Below are 19304 nucleotides of genomic sequence, written 5' to 3'. Positions count from 1 at the left end.
ACTGTGCATGACTCCGGAGATAAAAGTTTTGTCAACATCTGAAATCAACCTAATCGGATAGGAGACACTTTAATGGTCACAGTTTGAATTAAGTACTTAACACTCTCCCCCATGAAGAGAGATGGCACTTTTCAGGCTCTCTTTCCTAGGTTTGCTGAAATCTACGATATACCCGGTGTTTTATTACAGCAGGAATTCAACTGTGACAGGCATAGTAGAGTACTTAATACCCAGGATGGACCTCCTGGGAAGATTACCTAGATATATGGAGAGTGGGCCCTCCACACAGCATCTCTGACTTTATATTCACCTGTCCCAGGGTGCCCACATTCCCCCCGCTTCTCAGCCTCCTCCTCATGGGATGGGTATCACCATCTCTCCTCTGTCCCCCTGCTTCCCTGAGCTTCCAATCTGTGCTGCTTTTCTCGCCACTGCCTCTTCTACAGCCCTTTCAGCATAGAAACATATCCACGGCTCTTTGGAATGGAAAGAAAGAAAAACCCCCAAGAATCACTGTAGCAAACAGAAACCTGGGACTTCTGTGTAAATAAGTTGGTTCTGTGCAGGCAATAGGCTGTTCTTTGTACTCTCTTGGTCTCTGCGTCCCTAGCTGCGGGCTGGTATTGAAGAACACAGGCTCACCTTTCCCAACAGCTGCTCCCGTTGCCCCTTGTCTATATTATACACTGGCCCAAGAATAACTGCTTCCTCTCTCAAAGAGTAGGGGCTGGGAAGGAGGAGGAAGAGAGTGTGTTCTAACTCCTTGATAGCATCAGGGAGGCTGCTGGCGCTGTTGTGAAACATTCTAGTCTGAAACTTCAGTCTTGGAACTCTGGCATCTCTTCCTCTCAAGGCCCCAAACTCATGGGGGCCCCCTCTCCCCCACCCCTGCTTTCAGGCCAGTCCCACCCTCTCTGGGATTGATTCCTGGGGCTAAAAGAGATCCCCTGATTGAAAGGATGTCCAAGGCAAAAGAGATCTGGAGGCCGTTTTGGTTCAGTCTTCTCAGTTTACCAATGAGGAAACTGAGGCAGCTGAATGCTTCCCTTTCACATTCTTTATGTTAATGAGTGTATAGTTTGAACAGAGTCTTTGGTCTCACCTTGGGTAGGGGTAGGTGTACAGACATCTTTTCTCTGCAGAAGCCTGGAATGGACATATGCATCTGAGCTTACACTTGAAACAGAGGGCCACAGGTGTCCAGAGTCCAGGGAAGAAGGGTGGTTTCTTGCCTGATGAGCCACCAAAGCAGCTGGGGAAATCACGTAACCAAACTGCTTTAGCCAGTGCGCTGAGACAGGTGGGCTGACCTCTGGGCTCAGGAGGGGACCGACATCAGGGCATCTGACTGTCCACAATTCTCCTAGTCCTGGAATGACTAATTCTACCATGGCTGGCCCTGGGATTTACATGGCGGTGGCTTGCCTGGGAGCCGGGCAAGGGCATCTGCGTTTCGCAGGCCTGGGAACTAAAAAAGTCAAACAAGGACCCTGGTTGCAGCAGATAAAGGTGTAGCGCCTGTTCGAGGGAGATACTGAAATTGTAATCTTTGTGGTCACGTGACTCATTAAATAATTAATGCGGATCGTCAGGAATGGATCGGAGTCGTCAGGGCCTCACTAGGAATGAATCTCTCAGAAGTGAGTCCCCCAACTTCCTATTTGATTTTTAAAAGCACACATACTCAGATTTGTATCCAAAGGCGTTTTAACTCCTTCAGGAGTGGTGGAGAGAGGCCGTCAGCGGCCAGGACCGGAGCTGGCGAGCCCACGCTGGGTCTTGGGCTTTTCCTGCAGGGGTTCTGCGAGTCTGTGGAGTGCGCCGCGTCCGGGCAAACGTGAGTTCGGGCTCGGGATGTCTGCGGTCACATCTTGGCTTTGGTGATGAAGTGGGACGGATGCGCAGGCAGTTGGTAATGTTCTGATTCACACTGGGGAAGGCTGCAGAGATACCACAGAACGGACGCGCGGCTTTGTCCAATTTTCCCGGTGTTCATAAATCACCCGTGCCGGGCGAGCGCCAAAAACGCGGAGAGAGAGGCCGCGGTGGCGGCGGCCATTGCAGAGGGAGAGACCTGGGCAGCATCTCTTTGAGACTCATTAGTCTGAACGATTTATGGTGGATCAGCAGCCATGAATATTTGACTTGGGGATAAGGAAATAGCAACAGCAATAATCACCATAATAATGACAATACTCCTAAGCGTGAAGGGGTGGGGATGTGTGTTGTGGTGGATGGTGGTGCAGCAGGTCCTTCTGGGGCTAAGTTGAGTGGTAATGTGCAGGGTAGCTAAGCCCCACCTTGCTCAGGGTCAGGCCAGGATCCCCAAGGCCAGGGGGCACTCCCTTTGGGGACATAGAGGGCAAGTTTGAACAAGAGAAAGGACCCAGCATGGACTCTGAGTCCCAAGTGCCTGATGGACAATGGGGCCTGCAGGTCGAGGTGGTGGCAGAGGGCAGCTAGCTGCTGGTGTGCGGCCACTTGTTCAGTGTGCTAGAGGGCCCTGAAGCCTGAGGGTCAGGGGACCTGCCGGCTATTTGGTAGCCTCTCTTGGCACTATCAGCAGGATTGCATGGACGCGGGACAGCCACTGGGGCTGATTTAGGCAGGCTGGAGAGTGGGGAGGCCACCCAGGCCTGGGGGAAGGGATAGTGGGGCAGGGAGAGAGCTGTGGAAGCAACCGGCCCTCAGAGTCCCAGCCCAGCAAAGAACTTCTCCAAGCCTGAACCCAGCGCCCAGGAGGATTCTTTGTCCCGCCTCAGTGTCTTCCCCCCTCCCCCGAAAGTTGGCTGACCATTTGCTAGTTAGAGAGCAAGAGAGGGTTGCAAATATCTTAAGGAATGAGGCGGCCGCGGAATTAGGGCCTGGAGCGGCTCGTGGCTGCTGTGCATAGGGAGGCTGGGTAGGGCCCCCGGATCGGTTATTGTCTGATGCCCGCATCCTTCCCCGTTTCCCCCACTTCCAGCAACCATAACTGGCCTCCTCTGAGGGACTGGGCACTGTGGTGGTCCCACCAGCCCACTGGGACCGAGAAAGGATGCCCCAGGGCTTTAATGAACCAGAAGACAAAACCTCACAAGACTGCCCCAGCCCATGGGCTGAGCTGGAATCTGATTTCGCGCCAAACAGAAATGAACACTATTAGTGAGGTTTCAGGAGAGTCCGTGATTGAATGCTCCCAGACAAGGCTTCCCTTTGTTAGGAAAAGAAAATAAAGCGTGCATTCACATCCCCAAGTTGAGGTGCGAGAGGAGCTCTCGCAGCAGAGCGGACACCAACAGAAAGCCTCTTCCACCTTCTTGTCTTCCTCCGTCTGGTCCATTTTCTTCCCGCTTCCCCTCCCACCCCCATAAAAAGAAAAAAAAAAGAGTGTGGGTGCGGAGATGGAGTATGTATTTATTTTACAAAAATAAATCATCATCTTCAGGCTATTTGTAGACCGGAACCTTTCAAGCAATGAGTGCGCTGCATGGACGAGTGCCCTGGCGACTCCTCAGTGTCCGCGTCACCCCGGGGGCCACCCTGGTGCCCGCGCCGCCTGCGCCTCGGCCTCCGGCCTTCCAACTCCCTTCCTCCGCAGCCGCTGTTCACCCTCTGCTGTTTGTTTGTCCGCAGAGCGCCCAGACACCGGAAACGGCGGTTCCCTGAGCGCCCGGAGCTGGAGACACTCTCGAGTTCAGTCTTCGACATCTTTCGAGGTAAGCGCTGCGTCAAAACTCTTCACTGCCCCGGTGGCTTCGCACCGGGCCTTTGGGCAGGAGTTTACTTTCCCTGGCAGCTGCAACCCCTTGCCCTTTGAAAGAGGTGCTGGTCAATATTTAACTTCAGAGGAGTTTGGGGTCTGGTTCCCCTCAGCTGCACGCCCAGCCAATGCGGGGCTTCAGCGGACAAAGCTCTGCCCCAAAGCCGGCTTCGTGCGGACGGGCGGTTGCATAGACCAAAGATGTGTGTCTGTGTGTGGGGCAGGGCGCTCAGAAGGCTGTGTTTGTCCCCTCCGGCATGCCCCAGACAGACCAAACCGCTACACGGAACGGCAGGGCAAAAGCAAGTAGAGGCCACTGGCGCGGCGGCCGTTGCGTGGGCTGCTCTCCTTGTGGACTGTTTGCGGCGCCTGCGGAGACTGTGAGCTCGGCAGTTGTGGTCAGTCCCAGCTCTGCGTGGAGGAAACTTGTGTCGCCGCCTTGCAGTTTCTCCTATCGTTTTGCCTTTCCTTGGCACGAAGGAAGTTGCTGTATTTCAAATGTGTAGATCGTCGCAGGCAGCTGGGCTTCTCGGTTTCTTTAACCGGGCTGATCCGCTGATCCTCCTATAGGAAAAGCACGAGTTTTGTATGTCTCGGCGTTTTCTTTTCCTATTTGGAACAAGGGAAAACCCTTTAAAATTCTTTTCAAGTTCTGGCTTAATTTGTTCTCTTAGTTTGGGATGCAGGGAGGTAATTACTGTGGTTTATTACCTTGTAAAAGATCCATAAATTTCGTGCCTATTTGGGGGAGGGGTGCTGGAATAGCTTTCAAAAGCTTGGGTTGAAAGAATGGATTTGCTTTGTGCTTTCAGGAATTACTTATTTTAAAAAGTTTTCTGAGATTTTTATCTTCTATTCCCTAGGCCTCAGTCTTCCCTGAAATCTGCTCCTACAATAGATATCAGGTTGTTAATTAATCGAAACATGCTATTCAGTGTTGCTTTAAGACTGATATGGTCTTCCAGATACAATTATTACTTTATCAGATAGGAAGTAAACAGAGTAATTGTAAAGCTGGTTACGTTCTCAGCTACTGTATGTCTGTTTATACCAAGTATAGATGGAGCATTTCAGGAATTTGCAACTCAGTGTGTACTTATGATTTGCATCTCTGCACACAACAGAACCACTGCATGTGTAAATAGTTGCAGAAGTCTGCGGCCATGTGTATAAAATGATATACACATCCATGTGTGTCCAGAGAACTTGGAGCTCATTTGTACTGTAGTTGCACCCACAGGAAATATCTCGTGTTAAATAATGATCTATAATCTACTCTCTCTCACTCTCTCTCTCTTTCTCTCTCTCTCTCTCTCTTTCTCTCTCTCTCTCTCTCACACACACACACACACACACACACACACAGTGAGCAAAGAAGGCCCTACCTGACGCTGAGTAGAAAAACCACTAGAGTTAAGTAAAGGGAGAAAAATGTTAAGTGTATTTTTGACAGAGAAATCAGATTGCAGTGTTTGAATACAGATATAGCTAATCTGCCAACAGCCTTGCAAATATTGACTAAAGCTCTGTATCCTTGGTCACCTGCTCCTTCCAAGACAACTTCATGGCTATTTTGGCTCTGGTGCATGGATCCAGGGTATGTGTCCCCAGCCCTGGCCAGGTTGGGTGGGGGAGTCAGTAGAGGGGGGATTGGCAGCTGGGTTTCCCAACCTGGGCTTAGATACTTGAGCATCTCTATTCTTGTTCTCTGGAACTGAACCATAAAAGACCCACAGCCTTGCTCCAGGAAAGTGGGTTTCAGAGTGGTGAAGGAGGACTCTCAGCTGCTGGTTCCCCGGGGGCTTGCCCAGACCAAGGTCTCTCATAGCGAAGCTGTTTTCACCTCAGAAGTTAAATTTCCTTTGACCTGCTCAGATTTTTCCCTTCACATCCCACCCAATCACCCCATCCCACCCCAAGTCGTTAATGTTAATTGTTAAACAGCAGTTGGAGCATTAACTGGGCTGTTAATAGCAGTATAGTGGCTCCTGGCTGGAGCTGAGATGCTGCTGGGCCTTGCTGGCGTTAAGGCATTTCTCTGAAGCAGTACCAAAGACTTCTCCCATTGATTTATGACCTCGGGAGTTTTGGTTTGCTCCAGATTGCTCTGAGAGTTCTGAAGGGGGCCCCTTCTCATCTTTGAGTCGAAGCCTGTGCAGAAACTTTGGTTGGGAGCAGGCAAGGGGGTTTGCCAGGCTATCTGGAGAGCTCAGGGTGAAATTGTGTGGGTGGAGGGGTAAGGGGAGCAGAGGACAGTGTATTAGTTGTCTGGGTCCTCGGGGAACTGGACAGTGCTTTTTGAAACCAGCCTTTGGTCCTGTCCTCTCCCCCCAAAACCTGAGAGAAGCAGGTTTTCACTTTGGGTTCTCACTTTCTAGCTTGTGGCTTCGTTCAGAGCTGGGAGAGTTCACAAAGAGGTTCTCTCCCAGCTATCCCACAGACAGAACCTTATTGGAACACTACCTCTAGCTTAGGCCAGGGCTTACTTCCAAGGGATTCGGTCTCCTCCTCTTTTATTGCCCTTGTGATTTGGACATCCCCATGACCAGGCCCCTTTGCTGAGGGCCTTACAGTCTCACCAGGCCTCTTCTGTTCCTCTATGGGGGAGGAGAGGAGGGAAGGAATCACGCACAGCTTCCTGCAGCTGCTACAAGTGAGTCCTCACACTTAAGAGAGGCCTAGCCAGCTGAAGACCTACTCTCGAGGAACAAAAGAATATGGCCTGAGGATCTTACCACCTCAGAGCACGCCCCTAGTTCAGAAACTAAGACCTGGAAAGAGGAACTTTTTAGATGGCTCCTGAGAGGGTGAAGTGTTAAAGTCAGTGGATGGTGTCACCAAGCAGAGGTAGGAGTTGGAGTGGGATGGGGAGGGGTAATGCCAGGTTCTTCCTGAGCTGAGTTGGTCCAGTTGAGTTTCTGATGGTGGACACAGAGTTGTCTTGGGGGAGGGTGGGCAGACTTGTCTGCAGAGAGGGTCCTAGATTGTCTTGTAGGTTAATTCAAAGGATGCCAGCAAAGGTTGGTTCTTTTTTCTTTCCTCTCTTGCAGAGACAATTAGATCATTTCTCCTTACATTTTTCATCATCAGAAGCTTATAATTTCATGTATCACTGAGTTATGCACTAAGGAAATGCGTAAGTACAGATTTGGCCAGGGCGCTTGGTCCCTTCAGATTTAGCAAACCCTGACCCACCACTCTAGAGCCAAGCATCTCTCTTCTAGGGGGTTCACGTCGAAAAAAACCGACTGGACTTGAAGGAGGTGCTTCAGCCTTTTGTCAGGTAATTATGGGCCTTTTGGGTTTCTCCAGTGGCTGTGGTGTATGGTGTGGGTGTTAGCAAACTCCATACAATGGCAGGCCATTAGGGAGTCCACTGGCTAGCCCAGTCCTTATTGGGTTTTCTTCTGGAAACAGGGCTTTTGACATACTGGCCAGTGGGCCAAGGGAGACTAGAGTGCTTGGGTGTTCTGGGTTCAGTTTATGTGTGAGTGGAAGACTGTAAGGAAAGTTCCGTGGACTATAAGAATGGAGACGGAACTGCTGTTCCCTTGTGTCTGGATCGTGTGTAAAGAAATATAAGTGGAGATAAGTGGCTTTGTGTGGCATGTGTTGGGGTGGGAGGAGATGCCCCCAGCGTCCTGTCCTACTGCCCTAGACAGTGCTTCCCTTCCCCATTGCTGGTCAAGGTCCCCCGCTTCACCTCCCCAAAAGCTAAATGTTCTGCTTGGAAACCTAGTTCCTTCAGTGATTCCCTATTTCAAATAGAAGGATTTAAGTTGACGTATGACCACGTGAGCACGTAATACAGCACATTATTGTGGCATTTGGAGCGGAGACCCGGGCGGGCTTTGCCTGTGATTACGTTTTCTAGATTCTCTACAGAGCGAGAGCTTTTCCCCCCACCCCCTCGCACCCACCTCCTCCTTCTCCTGCCCCTTCTCCGGAAAGCGCTCTCCTAGCGGGTTGCAGTTTTCAGCGCTCATGGAGCAGTTCTGGGCGAGCTAGCGATGGGACTCCAGGCCACACCAGGAGGATGGAATTTATTTTAAGGTATTTCCGTTGATTGTTCATATCTAGAGTGAGTTATGGCTGTGAGAGACAAAGGTCAGGTGAGGAGACCCTGGTTCAGGGACAGGACCCTCAGCCTCTCTCTTCCTTTGTTTCTCCCTTAGAACCGAAAGCATTTGAAAGATCCCCAGTAGCGCCTCAGATTGAATTTAATTCCTTGGAAAGTATTGGGGGGGAGGTGTAAAGGAAGGGGCACTCGGGGGCTACTAGGTGGGCCTGGTGGCCTCCGACGCTCCAGTGGCTTTGTCCACTGCAGCGGGGCTTGAGTCCCAGAAGCTGAGCCCCAGGCAGAGGGAGGGTCCCAAAGCGCCAGCTCGGGCCAAGGTGGCCCACGCTGTGCTCGCTGGACATGACTGCCTGGAGGGGGGTGGGGGCTGAGTGAAGGAGAAGGGGGATCGCGCCCCATTTAGCTGTGTTTGCCGGCCAGGATGGAGGGTGAGGGCTGACCTGGACAGCCAGAGCAGCTGGGAGAGGGAAATCAATGAGCGTCCAGATGCGCTGCCATTTTATTGATGATGCTTCGGGCCACTTTGTTCAGTGCTGGGTTGCAGGAAGCGCTTTCCCACTTGCCAGACTGAAGGAGCCAGACCCTGAGAACTAGCCATTGTTTCCCTGAGCACCCTCTGCCCGAGTAGGGGTGGAGAAGCACAGCTCAAATCTCGGAGAGGCTTGGGGTGGGGGCAAGCGTGCTGAATGCCCAGAAGCTCTGTTATTCTAACATTCAGGAGACAGAGAAAGCAGGGAGCTGGAGCTGCGTTTGGGCTTCATAATGCACAAGGCTTGGGCGCCCTCTTGTACGCCCTCAGCCAGCTAGGAGGGCTGGAGGACTGGCCGGTGTGCCCTGGGCTGGAGGGAAGTCTGAAGGCAGAGTCTGCAGAAAGCAGAGGCAGACATCTCAACGGTTTCAGAGCCCCAGAAACAGTGCTGTAGCCAGAATGGGGGCAGAGAGTTAAACAGTGTGCTTCCAAATTACTGGGAAAGCTTGAGCTAACTGGGCTTTAGGGACCCAGCACTCCCGGAAAAGATGGAAACTCCCTAAAAAGGTGATGGAAACTTCGCTTTCCTTTGCTCTTGAAGCTCTTGGAGCAGAGAAAACAGATGCCTACAAGGAGTCGGGAATCGTATTTGTCTCCTGACTTGAAAAAAAAATCTTATTTCGTTCTGCACTGGAAAAAAAATCAAATCAGGTTTCCCCTACTTGAGTGGGATTTACTTCCCCAGACGGAAGGGCTGCTTCAGCCCTCCCCCGCTACTGGCCCAGGCGCTAACCGTGTTTAACTGAGGCCATTTCAAGTGCTCTAAAACACCCCTTGGAAATAAAATGTAAGCTTTAATTGCTGTTCAATTACTTGTCAGCATTTCATATGATTTATGACCCAGTTCTTGTACATTTTTGACCCAGTTAAAGACTCATAAATAATATAGTTTCGCTAGAAAGAATGAGAGAGGGAATAGAAGAGGTTTGTTAAAGGCATCTTTTTATTGTTGCTTCAGTGCCAGCACGCGGAATAAGTATCTAAGGATGGACTCTTGAGCTGATTCTGTATAAAAGTGCGCACAGAGAGAAGGCAGTAGTGGCGTTTATAGAGAACCGGTTGGTTTTTCCTCCACGGAAAGAGCTAAAGCCACTCCATCATAGCTAAACAACAGCTATACTTTTTTTTAAAAGGCTAGTCCCCTTTTACCCTCAAGATGCCAACTTCACCCTCACAGGCAAGCTTATTTCCTCATTGATTTTCCTCCCCAATCTGGGATTTCTATGCTTCTTCTTGGCAACAGTTATTCCTCACCTTCCTCCCTGGCTGCATAGCCAGCCGTGGAGCCACCCACAGGCCCTCGCAGATAAGTTCACAAGGAGGCCCCTGTGAAGGGTAGAAAGGCACCAGCGCATCTCCGCTGTTCCAGAGACTCTTCTAGTGCTGAGAAAATGTTTTCTTCTAGTCCACATGGGCGAGGGATGGGGGGCGGGGGCATGGGACTTAGGGGTATTGGGGCAGCCAGGGGGTCCTCTCCCCAAAGAAAACCTCAGCGGTTTTGGCAGAGCCGGGTGCATGGCTGCGGGATTTACCTAGAAAGGGCGCGGCGGCAGCGGCGGTGGAAATCGACTGGCGATATTTTTCTTTTAAAAAGCAGTAACAAACAAAAATCCTTCAGCTATTATACATTATTATTTTTAATCACCTCGCGTGCCTAGCTCCAAAAGCCAGTCCGTTGGATGTCAGCAGAGAGGCCTGGACCCGGGCAGTCTGCGTGCCAGGCCGCCAGACCCTAGTCCTGAGGTCCAAGCCCTACTTCGGCCCGCCTCAGCCCGCCGCCCAGAGGCCACCTAGTCGGGGGCGGGTGGACCGAGCTCCCGCCCCGGCTTTCCCAGGGCTCCGGCAGCTCGGCGGGTCCAGTCCCCGCGTTTTGCCGGCACAGCCCTGGCGCCGGCGGAAAGGTATGCGCCCGGGGTGCCCCATCCCTCACCTCGGCGCCCTGGGCCATCCCCTCCCCCGTCAGGTTCTCACGAAGAGCTGGCCTTCCCTGCAGCTGGCTTAGCTGAGAAAGCGGCGAGTCGCGTCAGCAGTTTGGAGGAGAAAGTGCGGGTTGATTATTGACCCACGCCTTCTTTCTTCAAATGCCACATCCAACCCGGCCGGTTTGAAGAGAAAATGCCGCCCAGCGGATTTTTGCGGCCGGCTCTCGCCTCCTACGCTGCCTGGCTACCCCTTTCAAGTCGCGCTGGAGCAATATGCCATAAGGAGCAAGTGTTTGCTGTTTTGTGCTCTGTTTACAGCTTTGGGGCGCCGAGTCATAAATCTTGCCCAGCCATAAATGACAAAAACCATTGGTATGCATGAGGCCACCCTGGCCCGGAGTGCTTTTTGATTTCTCCCTTTTCCCTTGGCTTTGTTTTTGCTCTAAGGTGACACTTTGGCTCCCTGACAGTTTAAACATACTACTTATATTTTTAACACCTTCCTTTGAGAAGGACCGGCCGCTGACACCTTGGAATTGCACGAAAGCTCCATTTCTCTCTTTTTGCCACACACATATCCTTGCAGAGTTCACTTCTGAATCTGGGGAGTTGAGGGAGGCGTTAAGGAGGAGAAAGACCATCCATTCTCTTTAAAGTTTTGGCAATGTTACCAGGCGCATCGGGCCTTTCCTCTGCTCAGCGTCCCTATCTACCACTAATTAGGGGAGAAAATATAGGTGTCCGTTCCTGCGGGGGGTCAGAACTTTATCTTTCTTTGCCTGAGAGTGAGCTGCGTGTTTGAACTGTGAAATGGGCACAGAAGAGCTGGAGACCCAGGATTCTAGCACCTTTGTGTGTACCTGAGCCCAGAGTGTCCCATTTCACTGCCTGGACAACCTGCATCTCCCCCAGGCTACTTCCCTCCCAGCCGCCAGGATTTCAAGGGTTTCTACTTAAAAAATATAACCAAAGACACCCCAGTTGGCTCTTGGGGCGGTCTCCCGAGAAAGGAGGCCCTATCCCAGCTCCCCAGAGATTGGCTTTGAGGTTCTTGGATTGGGGGTGGCAGGTGAGGTGAGGTAAACTGCCCAAAGTCTGGGGAACTCGTCTCCTGGTTCCTTCTTCCCTTCGCCCCGCAACTGGAAATGTCCAGGGCACAGGGTAAGGTGGTTTCCTAAACGGATTCCTAAGAAATAGAGCCCGGCAAGAGAGCCCCTTTGTGAGAGCCGTTTGTCCTCATTAGCATAATTTTCCTGGACTTCAGTGACGCCTAGGAGCGGGGAGTGGGAGGGCGGTGAGGGTTGGGGGGAGGCTGCCCTCCTCCCGCCGCCGCCGAGCTCCCCCGCTCGCTCCCATCCCTCCCCTCGCCTCAGCCCCATCCCCCACGCCGGCCCACGTTCCCCCCTAGCCGCCTCGGCCTCCCCTGCCGCCCGCCCCCAGCGCCCCCCACCGCACCCGCCGACCAGACGCTGCTCCGCGTGTAATATTCATAAGAAACATACCCACGTCGGTGCCACTAGCCCAGGCAGAGCCCTGCGCCGCGCTAGCGCTTATCTCCGGGCCGCGGCTGCTGCCCTCGGGAAGGGCAGGGGGCGGGGGTGTGGGGGAGGGGAGGGAGGGTGGGTGGGTGGGGTGGGTGGGAGGGGGGGTCCGAGCCGCCCCAGTCCGCCCTGGGCGAGCCGTGCCGGAGCAGCTAGGCGGCTACGCTCTGCACCGCGGCGTCCGGGCCTCGGGGTCTCCCTCCCGCCCGCCGTCTCGTCTGATGCTGAGGGTCGGTGCCCAGCCCGCGCCGAGGGGACCCGGCCGGGCTACCGAGCCGAGCCGGGCCGGGGGCCGGAGCCCGAGCCTGCGCTCACGGCGCTCATCAGAAGTTAAGGTAAGCGGGGCCACAACCGGCCGCTCTCGGCGCTGAATGGTGGAGTTTACGTCTCGGTGATTTATGGCTGCAGACTTAAATCTCGGTTCAAGAAGAGTTCACAAGCCGGAGCTTCCTTCCCGGCAGTGACTGATACCCTTACACTTCGAGTTCAGGCTGCTCTCCCATCCCCGCCCCCACCTCTTCCCTCTCGCTAGCCCAGCCTCAACTTTTCGGGGTTGGGGAGGAGGGGAAGCAGTGGGCGAGGGGACGCGGGAGCTCTTACCCGCTGTTCCCGCTTAAACTCGGGGTGAGGGCAGGCCGAGGAAGTGGCGGGAGTGGAAAAAGGGAGCAGGGTCTGAAGGAAGGAGGTTGAATTTGGGCAGATCTTCCAGAGAGACAATAGGGCTTGCTTCCTGCAGTCAGTTTAGCCTCCTCAACGCTTTCAGTTCTTGCACCTGGGGGTTACTGTCCAGAAACGGATCTTTTCAATGGAATCTCCTCCCCATCCCCAGCCCTTGCCAGGGGATGCAAAGCAAAGTTTCCTGGCTGGCAAATCTCCAACTTCTTTACTAGGTTGCAAACTTTGGGGGCTGGGGTGGGGTGGGGTGGTGGATTATGTGGGCCCCAAGGTGGTTATCCGTTGGCCTCAAACAATAGGAAAGACTTTGGTGGGTGAATTCACATTTTAAGTTTATGGAGGTTGTTGTTCGCTCTTAGAGTTTCAACGGTAGTTTTTATTATTTTATAAGACAATGCATAACTTGACGAAAAGACCGTAAGCCGCAGGCCGTAGCCTGCGATAATGAATTAGCAAGTCACTTGAAATATTGCATGTTCAAAATCAACTTAATTTTGTTTTATCTAATATCTTGCTGTTCAAGTGTCTGGAGTAATTTTCTTAACCTGACGTTTTATTTTACACAAGCCCAGTATCTTAAAAATTTATAATGGCAGACATTAACACTGCCAAATGTAATTGGAGTTATTTTCAGTGAAAGAACAGGAAACGGAGACATTAAATTGCTATTCTGTTTTAAATTTTATTTTATCCTTTATTTACTTTTTGATCATGGTATCTGTAGCTTCCTATCTATTTCCAAAAGAGAAACAATACTCCAGGGCTCAAGATCACATACAATAACTCCGGATAAGGGCTGCTGTAATTTTTAATTGAGGTTCTGGAAAATTAATTGTGCCTGTTTTCCAGATGTTGGTCAGATTGTTGGTTTAATAATGAAATCCAAAGGAGTCCATTATTAAAAACAAAATTATAATCATCCACTGCTATATGCTTATTACATTAGTTTTTTTCTAGTTAACAAAGTGTCTGCTATTCCTGGAATCTTGAATAACTTCAGGACTCAAATACACATAGTTGAGGCATGAAGTGTAAGCCCTTTTCAAATTCAATTACAATGAATTTGTCATTGTAATTTTCTTAAATGGTCAGAGAGACTAACATTCTGATTGTGTGTGCGGAGCGACTATCTGAACTCATGTGAAAGTTTTCTGAGCTGAGTGAGAACCGGAGGTTGACCATGCAAAGGCGAAAACAAAAATAAAACATAGATTTCTCTTATACAATATGCTTTCTAAATAAAAAGGGTTGAGAAGGCTTTCAATTGCTTTTTAGATTTCCAGGTTTGTCCTTTACTTGGTGTTTCTGAAGCAGGTAAATAGGCCAAGTAACAAATATCAACAACAACAGCACACAAAGATCAGGGGACTCTGGCAGGATTTTATGGCTTTTGTGCTTGCATCCCTCGTCCGGAGCCAAGTGACCCCCATACATCACATTACATAGCAGTTTCTAAGACAGAACCTATTATCGTTAAGTTGGAAGGAGAGTTCAAGCCGTGGTCATGGAGATGACGCTGGTTTTTCAGGTTCCTGATGGGGTTTTTTTTTCTCTAATCCATCATGTTTTAACAGGTAGAATTTGATAGTTGCCCTGAATAACAGGACCTCAGAAAGTCCAAGGCAGAAGGGTCTGGAGACCTTCTGTAACAGGGGCAAAGAGGTGGGAGTGGCCTGCTGGGACCTGCCTGAGAAATAGGGAGAGGGAAGGAGTAAAGAACTGTCCAAGATTTGAGTTTGACTTCCTGGAGAGGGTGTCGTTGTTGGTCCATCCCCGCGCAGAATGTTCCATCCAAAGTTTTCTCTCCCCTCCTTGACCACCAGGGTCTCATTTGGAGGAGGTGGGTCATATCCCTGCACAAGGGTAGATTAACTGTCTAACAGGCTCAGCTTCTGAAATCGACAAGGGTCCAGTAGGGCTATTGCCTGAAAAAAAATTGTGCATACCTCTCTTGGGTGCTGGAAGGTCCAAGAAGGGCCTGGACGGGAAGTCACCCTGCATCATGGTTCTTTTGGCAAATATTAGTCCTAAAGAGAGGATTGGAGAAAAAGTTGGTGACCCAAGCTCCCCTTTGCCCCCTTGCCCCTTCCCTATGATCTCCAGAGGGGAGGAATCCAAGTTGTGGAGAGGAAGGGACACCCTAATTTTCTTCTTCCCTGGAAAAGAAGGGATCCAGAGCCTGTTCCTTTCTAGCCCATCAGGCCTTTCTCCTTTTGGATTCCAGCTCCCCAGACCCGGCTTCCGGACCTCTCACTCTCCTCCCCTCTCCCCGGAAAACACCCCAACTCCAGATGCAAGTTAAGCAAATATTTGTAGCTGCCAGTAAATTCCAGCGGCTTTTTATAGCGCGGCTCTCTGCGCCCGGGGCCAAATCGTGCTGCTAAATATTGCTGACCACTTTTTCTTTTATGGCTTTCATGTCACTTAGCTATTGAGAGTAAGATGGATTTGCGCGGAGCCCTCACGGCGCTGCGATTCTCGCCCCCCAGGTCTGCGCTGGGCGGCCATTGGCGGCGGAGCGTCACGTGACCGCGGGGGCGTGCCAATGTGCGCCCTCACGGGTGTCAAGCCCCTGTCAGAGTGTGCGATCAAGATCGTGAAACAACGCGATGCAAAAAGCGACCTACTACGACAGCTCGGCGATCTACGGTGGCTACCCTTACCAGGCAGCCAATGGGTTCGGTTATAATGCCAGTCAGCAGCCGTACCCGGCGTCCGCAGCACTGGGCGCCGACGGCGAGTACCACAGACCCGCCTGTTCGCTCCAGTCGCCCGCAAATGCTGGGGGCCACCCCAAGGCGCACGAGCTGAGCGAGGCGTGTCTGCGCACCCTGAGCGGTCCGCCCAGCCAGCCCCCGGGCCTGGGCGAGCCGCCCCTGGCCCCGCCGCCGCCCCAGGCCGCGCCCCCTGCCCCACCGCAGCCGCAACCCCCGCCGCAACCCCCTGCGCCTGCCCCTGCCGCGCCCCCGCCCCCCTCGTCAGTCTCCCCCCCTCAGAATGGCAGCAGCAACCCCACCCCCGCCAGCGCAGCCAAGAGCCCCCTACTCAACTCGCCCACCGTGGCCAAACAAATCTTCCCCTGGATGAAAGAGTCTCGGCAAAACACAAAGCAGAAAACCAGCGGCTCCAGCTCAGGTAAAGGGCCGCCTTCCGGAAGAGGGTACTCTGACCTGGCTCCCAGCCCCCCAGGCCACTTCCAGCCACAGCCAGCAAGGTTTGGGAGCGCTGGAATATCTCCAGAATTCACCACTCCTCCTCCCCCCAGCCCTCAAAGGTTTCCAGGGGCTTTGCAACTAGGGAAGTGATTGGACTCTGCGCAGGAAACCCCAGAGAGAGACCTGATGGGAGTCTTTCCGGACCTCTCTTATTGGCAAGTGGGGCCTAGTGACTTTGGAGTCCCTCCCTGGGGCGTTAGGACCTTTGGGCAGAGCAAACCTGAGCAGCATTGTCTCTTTTTAGCACAGCTCCTCACTTCTAATGAAACAGTGGCTCCCACCCCACAATGAAATGTGGCAGAATAAAAGCAGCCCTCCAAGTCAGAATCAATGCTCTGCCTATAATCAGAGCCTATTTTTAATTTTTGCTCCAGTAGATGGAGTGGCTGCCTTATCTCTGGGAAGGCCCTACTCAGACTTAGTACAATGAAGGCAGCCAGGGATTTCCTGGGGGAGGGGATGCTAATGGGAACCACATGGGCCTCCTGGAACCAGATTCCAATAGAGGACAGGCGCTGGGTCTTGGGCTTCCCAGCCTCTTGGTTTCCTTTGCCGCTGCCTTCTCCAGTTGCTAGTGCTCTGTCCAGAACCTGAGCATCTGGGACCATCCAGAGCCAGGATTTGGGGGGCCAGGGAGGAAAGGATGGTCAAGATTAGTGGGCAAAGCTGGGGCAGGCTGCTTGATGACATGGAGAACCCTAATTAATAGCATCCAGCATCAGGGGGCTGGGCCTCCCCAGCAGAAATGGGATCTCTTTTCAATGGGGTCTCTTCTTTCGGGCAGAGAAGGCCTTCCAGATTGGAGCTTCTACTCCACTCGTTTATACTGGACAGATCAAATAAGTGGCCAGTTGAGGCAACTGTCCAATCCTTCAGTCAGATAGTGATGGAGGGAAAGGTTTATTGAGTGTATATTAGGTGCCCCACATTCCAGTTACTGTGAAGGGAATGAACATGGTGACACCTGCCCACACGGAGTTTGTAGTCAGATAGGGCTGAAGGATCAGTAAATGAGTCAGAAAGTGAATAGCTCCAGAAGGGAAATACAGACCAGGAAGGCAAACAGGGGGTTCTGCTTTTCCGTTCCTTCCCCCCCGCTTGGAGAGGCCTATGATTTGCAGCTTTACTCAGTGACGGGCTACAGGCGCTGTTTCCCCACCAGGACAGAGGACAATCCGTAGTTCCTTCTTCCCCTTTCTGGGCCCTGACAAACGGAGGGATCTTTGAGGCCTGGAGGAAGGAGGGGCCTGGCTGGGTCAGGGGCTGGGAGGGGCTGCGGGCAGCCCCTGATGCCACTCTTCCTCTCTCCTCTGATCTCGCAGGGGAGAGCTGCGCAGGTGACAAGAGCCCACCTGGGCAGGCGTCGTCCAAGAGGGCGCGCACGGCCTACACGAGCGCTCAGCTGGTGGAGCTAGAGAAGGAATTTCACTTCAACCGCTACCTGTGCCGGCCGCGCCGCGTGGAGATGGCCAACCTGCTGAACCTCACGGAGCGCCAGATCAAGATCTGGTTCCAGAATCGCCGCATGAAGTACAAGAAGGATCAGAAGGGCAAAGGCATGCTGACATCATCAGGGGGCCAGTCCCCAAGTCGCAGTCCCGTGCCGCCCGGCGCTGGCGGTTATCTTAACTCTATGCATTCGCTGGTTAACAGCGTCCCGTACGAGCCCCAGTCGCCCCCGCCTTTTTCCAAGCCCCCCCAGGGCGCCTACGGGCTGCCCCCCGCCTCCTATCCCGCACCCCTGCCCAGCTGCGCGCCCCCGCCGCCCCCGCAGAAGCGCTACACCGCGACCGGGGCGAGCGCGGGGGGCACACCCAACTATGATCCGCACGCGCATGGCCTGCAGGGCAACGGCAGCTATGGGACTCCACACTTACAGGGAAGCCCCGTCTTCGTTGGGGGCAGCTATGTGGAGCCCATGAGCAACTCTGGCCCGCCCCTCTTTGGCCTAACTCACCTCCCCCACGCCGCCTCGGCTGCCATGGACTACGGGGGCGCTGGGCCGCTGGGCAGTGGCCACCATCATGGGCCCGGGCCAGGGGAGCCGCACCCCACCTACACGGACCTTACCGCCCACCATCGTTCTCAGGGAAGAATTCAGGAAGCCCCCAAGCTCACCCATCTGTGATGGTGGGCTCGGGGCTGCGCGCCAGGAGAGTCCCCACCCCACCCCCGCTACCTACCTTTCTTCGTTTGCTTTTTTTGTTTTGTTTGTTTAAGGTTTTTCCCGCCCCTCCCTTTTCTCTCTCCTCCGCCCCCCATTCTCCCCACCCCCCGTTTTGTTTTCTTTGGTAACACGTTTTTATAGTTTATGTGACGTAGCAATCTTGGTTGCTGGAATGGCTGTCAGTATCAGTAGCGATATTTATCTCCTCCCGCCCCTTGCTCGGCCGCTGGCCCTGCACCTTTACCTTCTCTACTCTTTGATCAGAAACAGGGTATATGAACAAATTTTCTAGCCAAGTTCTTTGATGTGAATTTGTTCGTACATTATGGCTCCCGAGGGGAAGCGATTACTTTTTTTTTTTTAGTTTTTAGTATTTTTTTTAATTGCACTTCTTGTAAAGAGCGAGAAAAAAATCAAAGGCGCTTTGAAACAGGGGCTCCCTGTGCAAGGATGACTAAGTGTACGTCTTTCCGTGTGTGTATGCTGGTGAACAGTCAGATTTATTTATATTTTTTTTGCAAGCATTGAATAAGTTTTAAATATTATTTATCCCCATCCGTTCGTATTTATATTAAAGAAATTCTGTACCCTGATTGTTCAGAAGGTTTCTTGGCCTTTTGTTCAATGGTGTATTGGCGTACATAGAAAAAAATTTTATTCGAAAGGGAAATAGAATTCCTTTATAAAAACAGTAACGATGCAATAATACCAGAGAGGATCCAGCTTCTGAAAACAGTGATTTAGGTTTGTAACATTAAGCGAAACTGAAAAAAAAAATCTGTAAACGCGAAAAACGCTAGGTTTGTTTTGAGAGTTCTACATTCCTTGCTGCTCACATTCTGAGAAACAAAACAAAAAAATAAAATAAAGTTTCTATTCTGAATAATATCCGTGTTCAGAAGGGATTCTTTGGCCGAAGATAAGGGTCTGCGTGGAGTCCAGGCAGAGGCGAACTGGCGGAGCAGGGCTTGAGGCCTGGCCAGGCGGCTCGCCCGGGAGCGCGGCGAATCCTCGGGAAGGCAGTCGGAGCTTCTCGCGGCGGCAGTTCTGGAAACGCTGAGCTGCCTGCCCGCTGGGCTGCCCGGTTCCCAGCTGCCACCGAGGCCGGCCGCGGGCGCAGGGGCTGCGGAGTGCTGAGTGCGGGAGGAACAAAGGCAGCCTGGCTGAGGCGCGGCGCGGGGCGCACAGGTGCCCGGGCAGCCCCGCCGGGGGATAAGGTAGGGCTGTCTTCTGCTCCACTATCTTCCTCCGGTCAAAGCGGACCAGCCAACGTCTTAACCCGGGGAATCGCCGGCCGCGCGGAGGATGCCGAGCACTTTCTAGGAGCAACTGGCCTCTCCGCGGATGCTTCGCTGTCCCTTATCGCGCCCGGAGGAAAGAATCACTCCTAAAATCGCCACTGGGAGCGGGGCGGCTCGGAAGAGACTGAGGCTCA

The 19304-nt window shown here is 52.6% G+C and overlaps 1 protein-coding gene across 1 annotated transcript in view; it reads left to right on the top strand.

Moving 5' to 3' along the window:
* The window catches only part of HOXA3 (homeobox A3), a 43083-nt gene extending 24254 nt beyond the window's left edge, over positions 1 to 18829 (top strand). Inside the window, exons 4-6 of the mRNA XM_082632657.1 lie at positions 3616 to 3698; positions 14977 to 15622; positions 17025 to 18829. Of these exons, the coding sequence (XP_082488783.1) occupies positions 15097 to 15622; positions 17025 to 17830 (1332 nt within the window). The 5' untranslated portion in view covers positions 3616 to 3698; positions 14977 to 15096 and the 3' untranslated portion in view covers positions 17831 to 18829. The remainder of the gene's footprint in view (positions 1 to 3615; positions 3699 to 14976; positions 15623 to 17024) is intronic.
* Positions 18830 to 19304: the final 475 nt, after the last annotated feature.

This window comes from Mesoplodon mirus (assembly GCF_964341445.2).
Source record: "Mesoplodon mirus genome assembly, chromosome: 9".
Classification (NCBI taxonomy): Eukaryota; Metazoa; Chordata; class Mammalia; order Artiodactyla; family Ziphiidae; genus Mesoplodon; species Mesoplodon mirus.
Note: the sequence above shows the minus strand (reverse complement) of the source record. Positions and strands in the feature narration are given on the sequence as shown.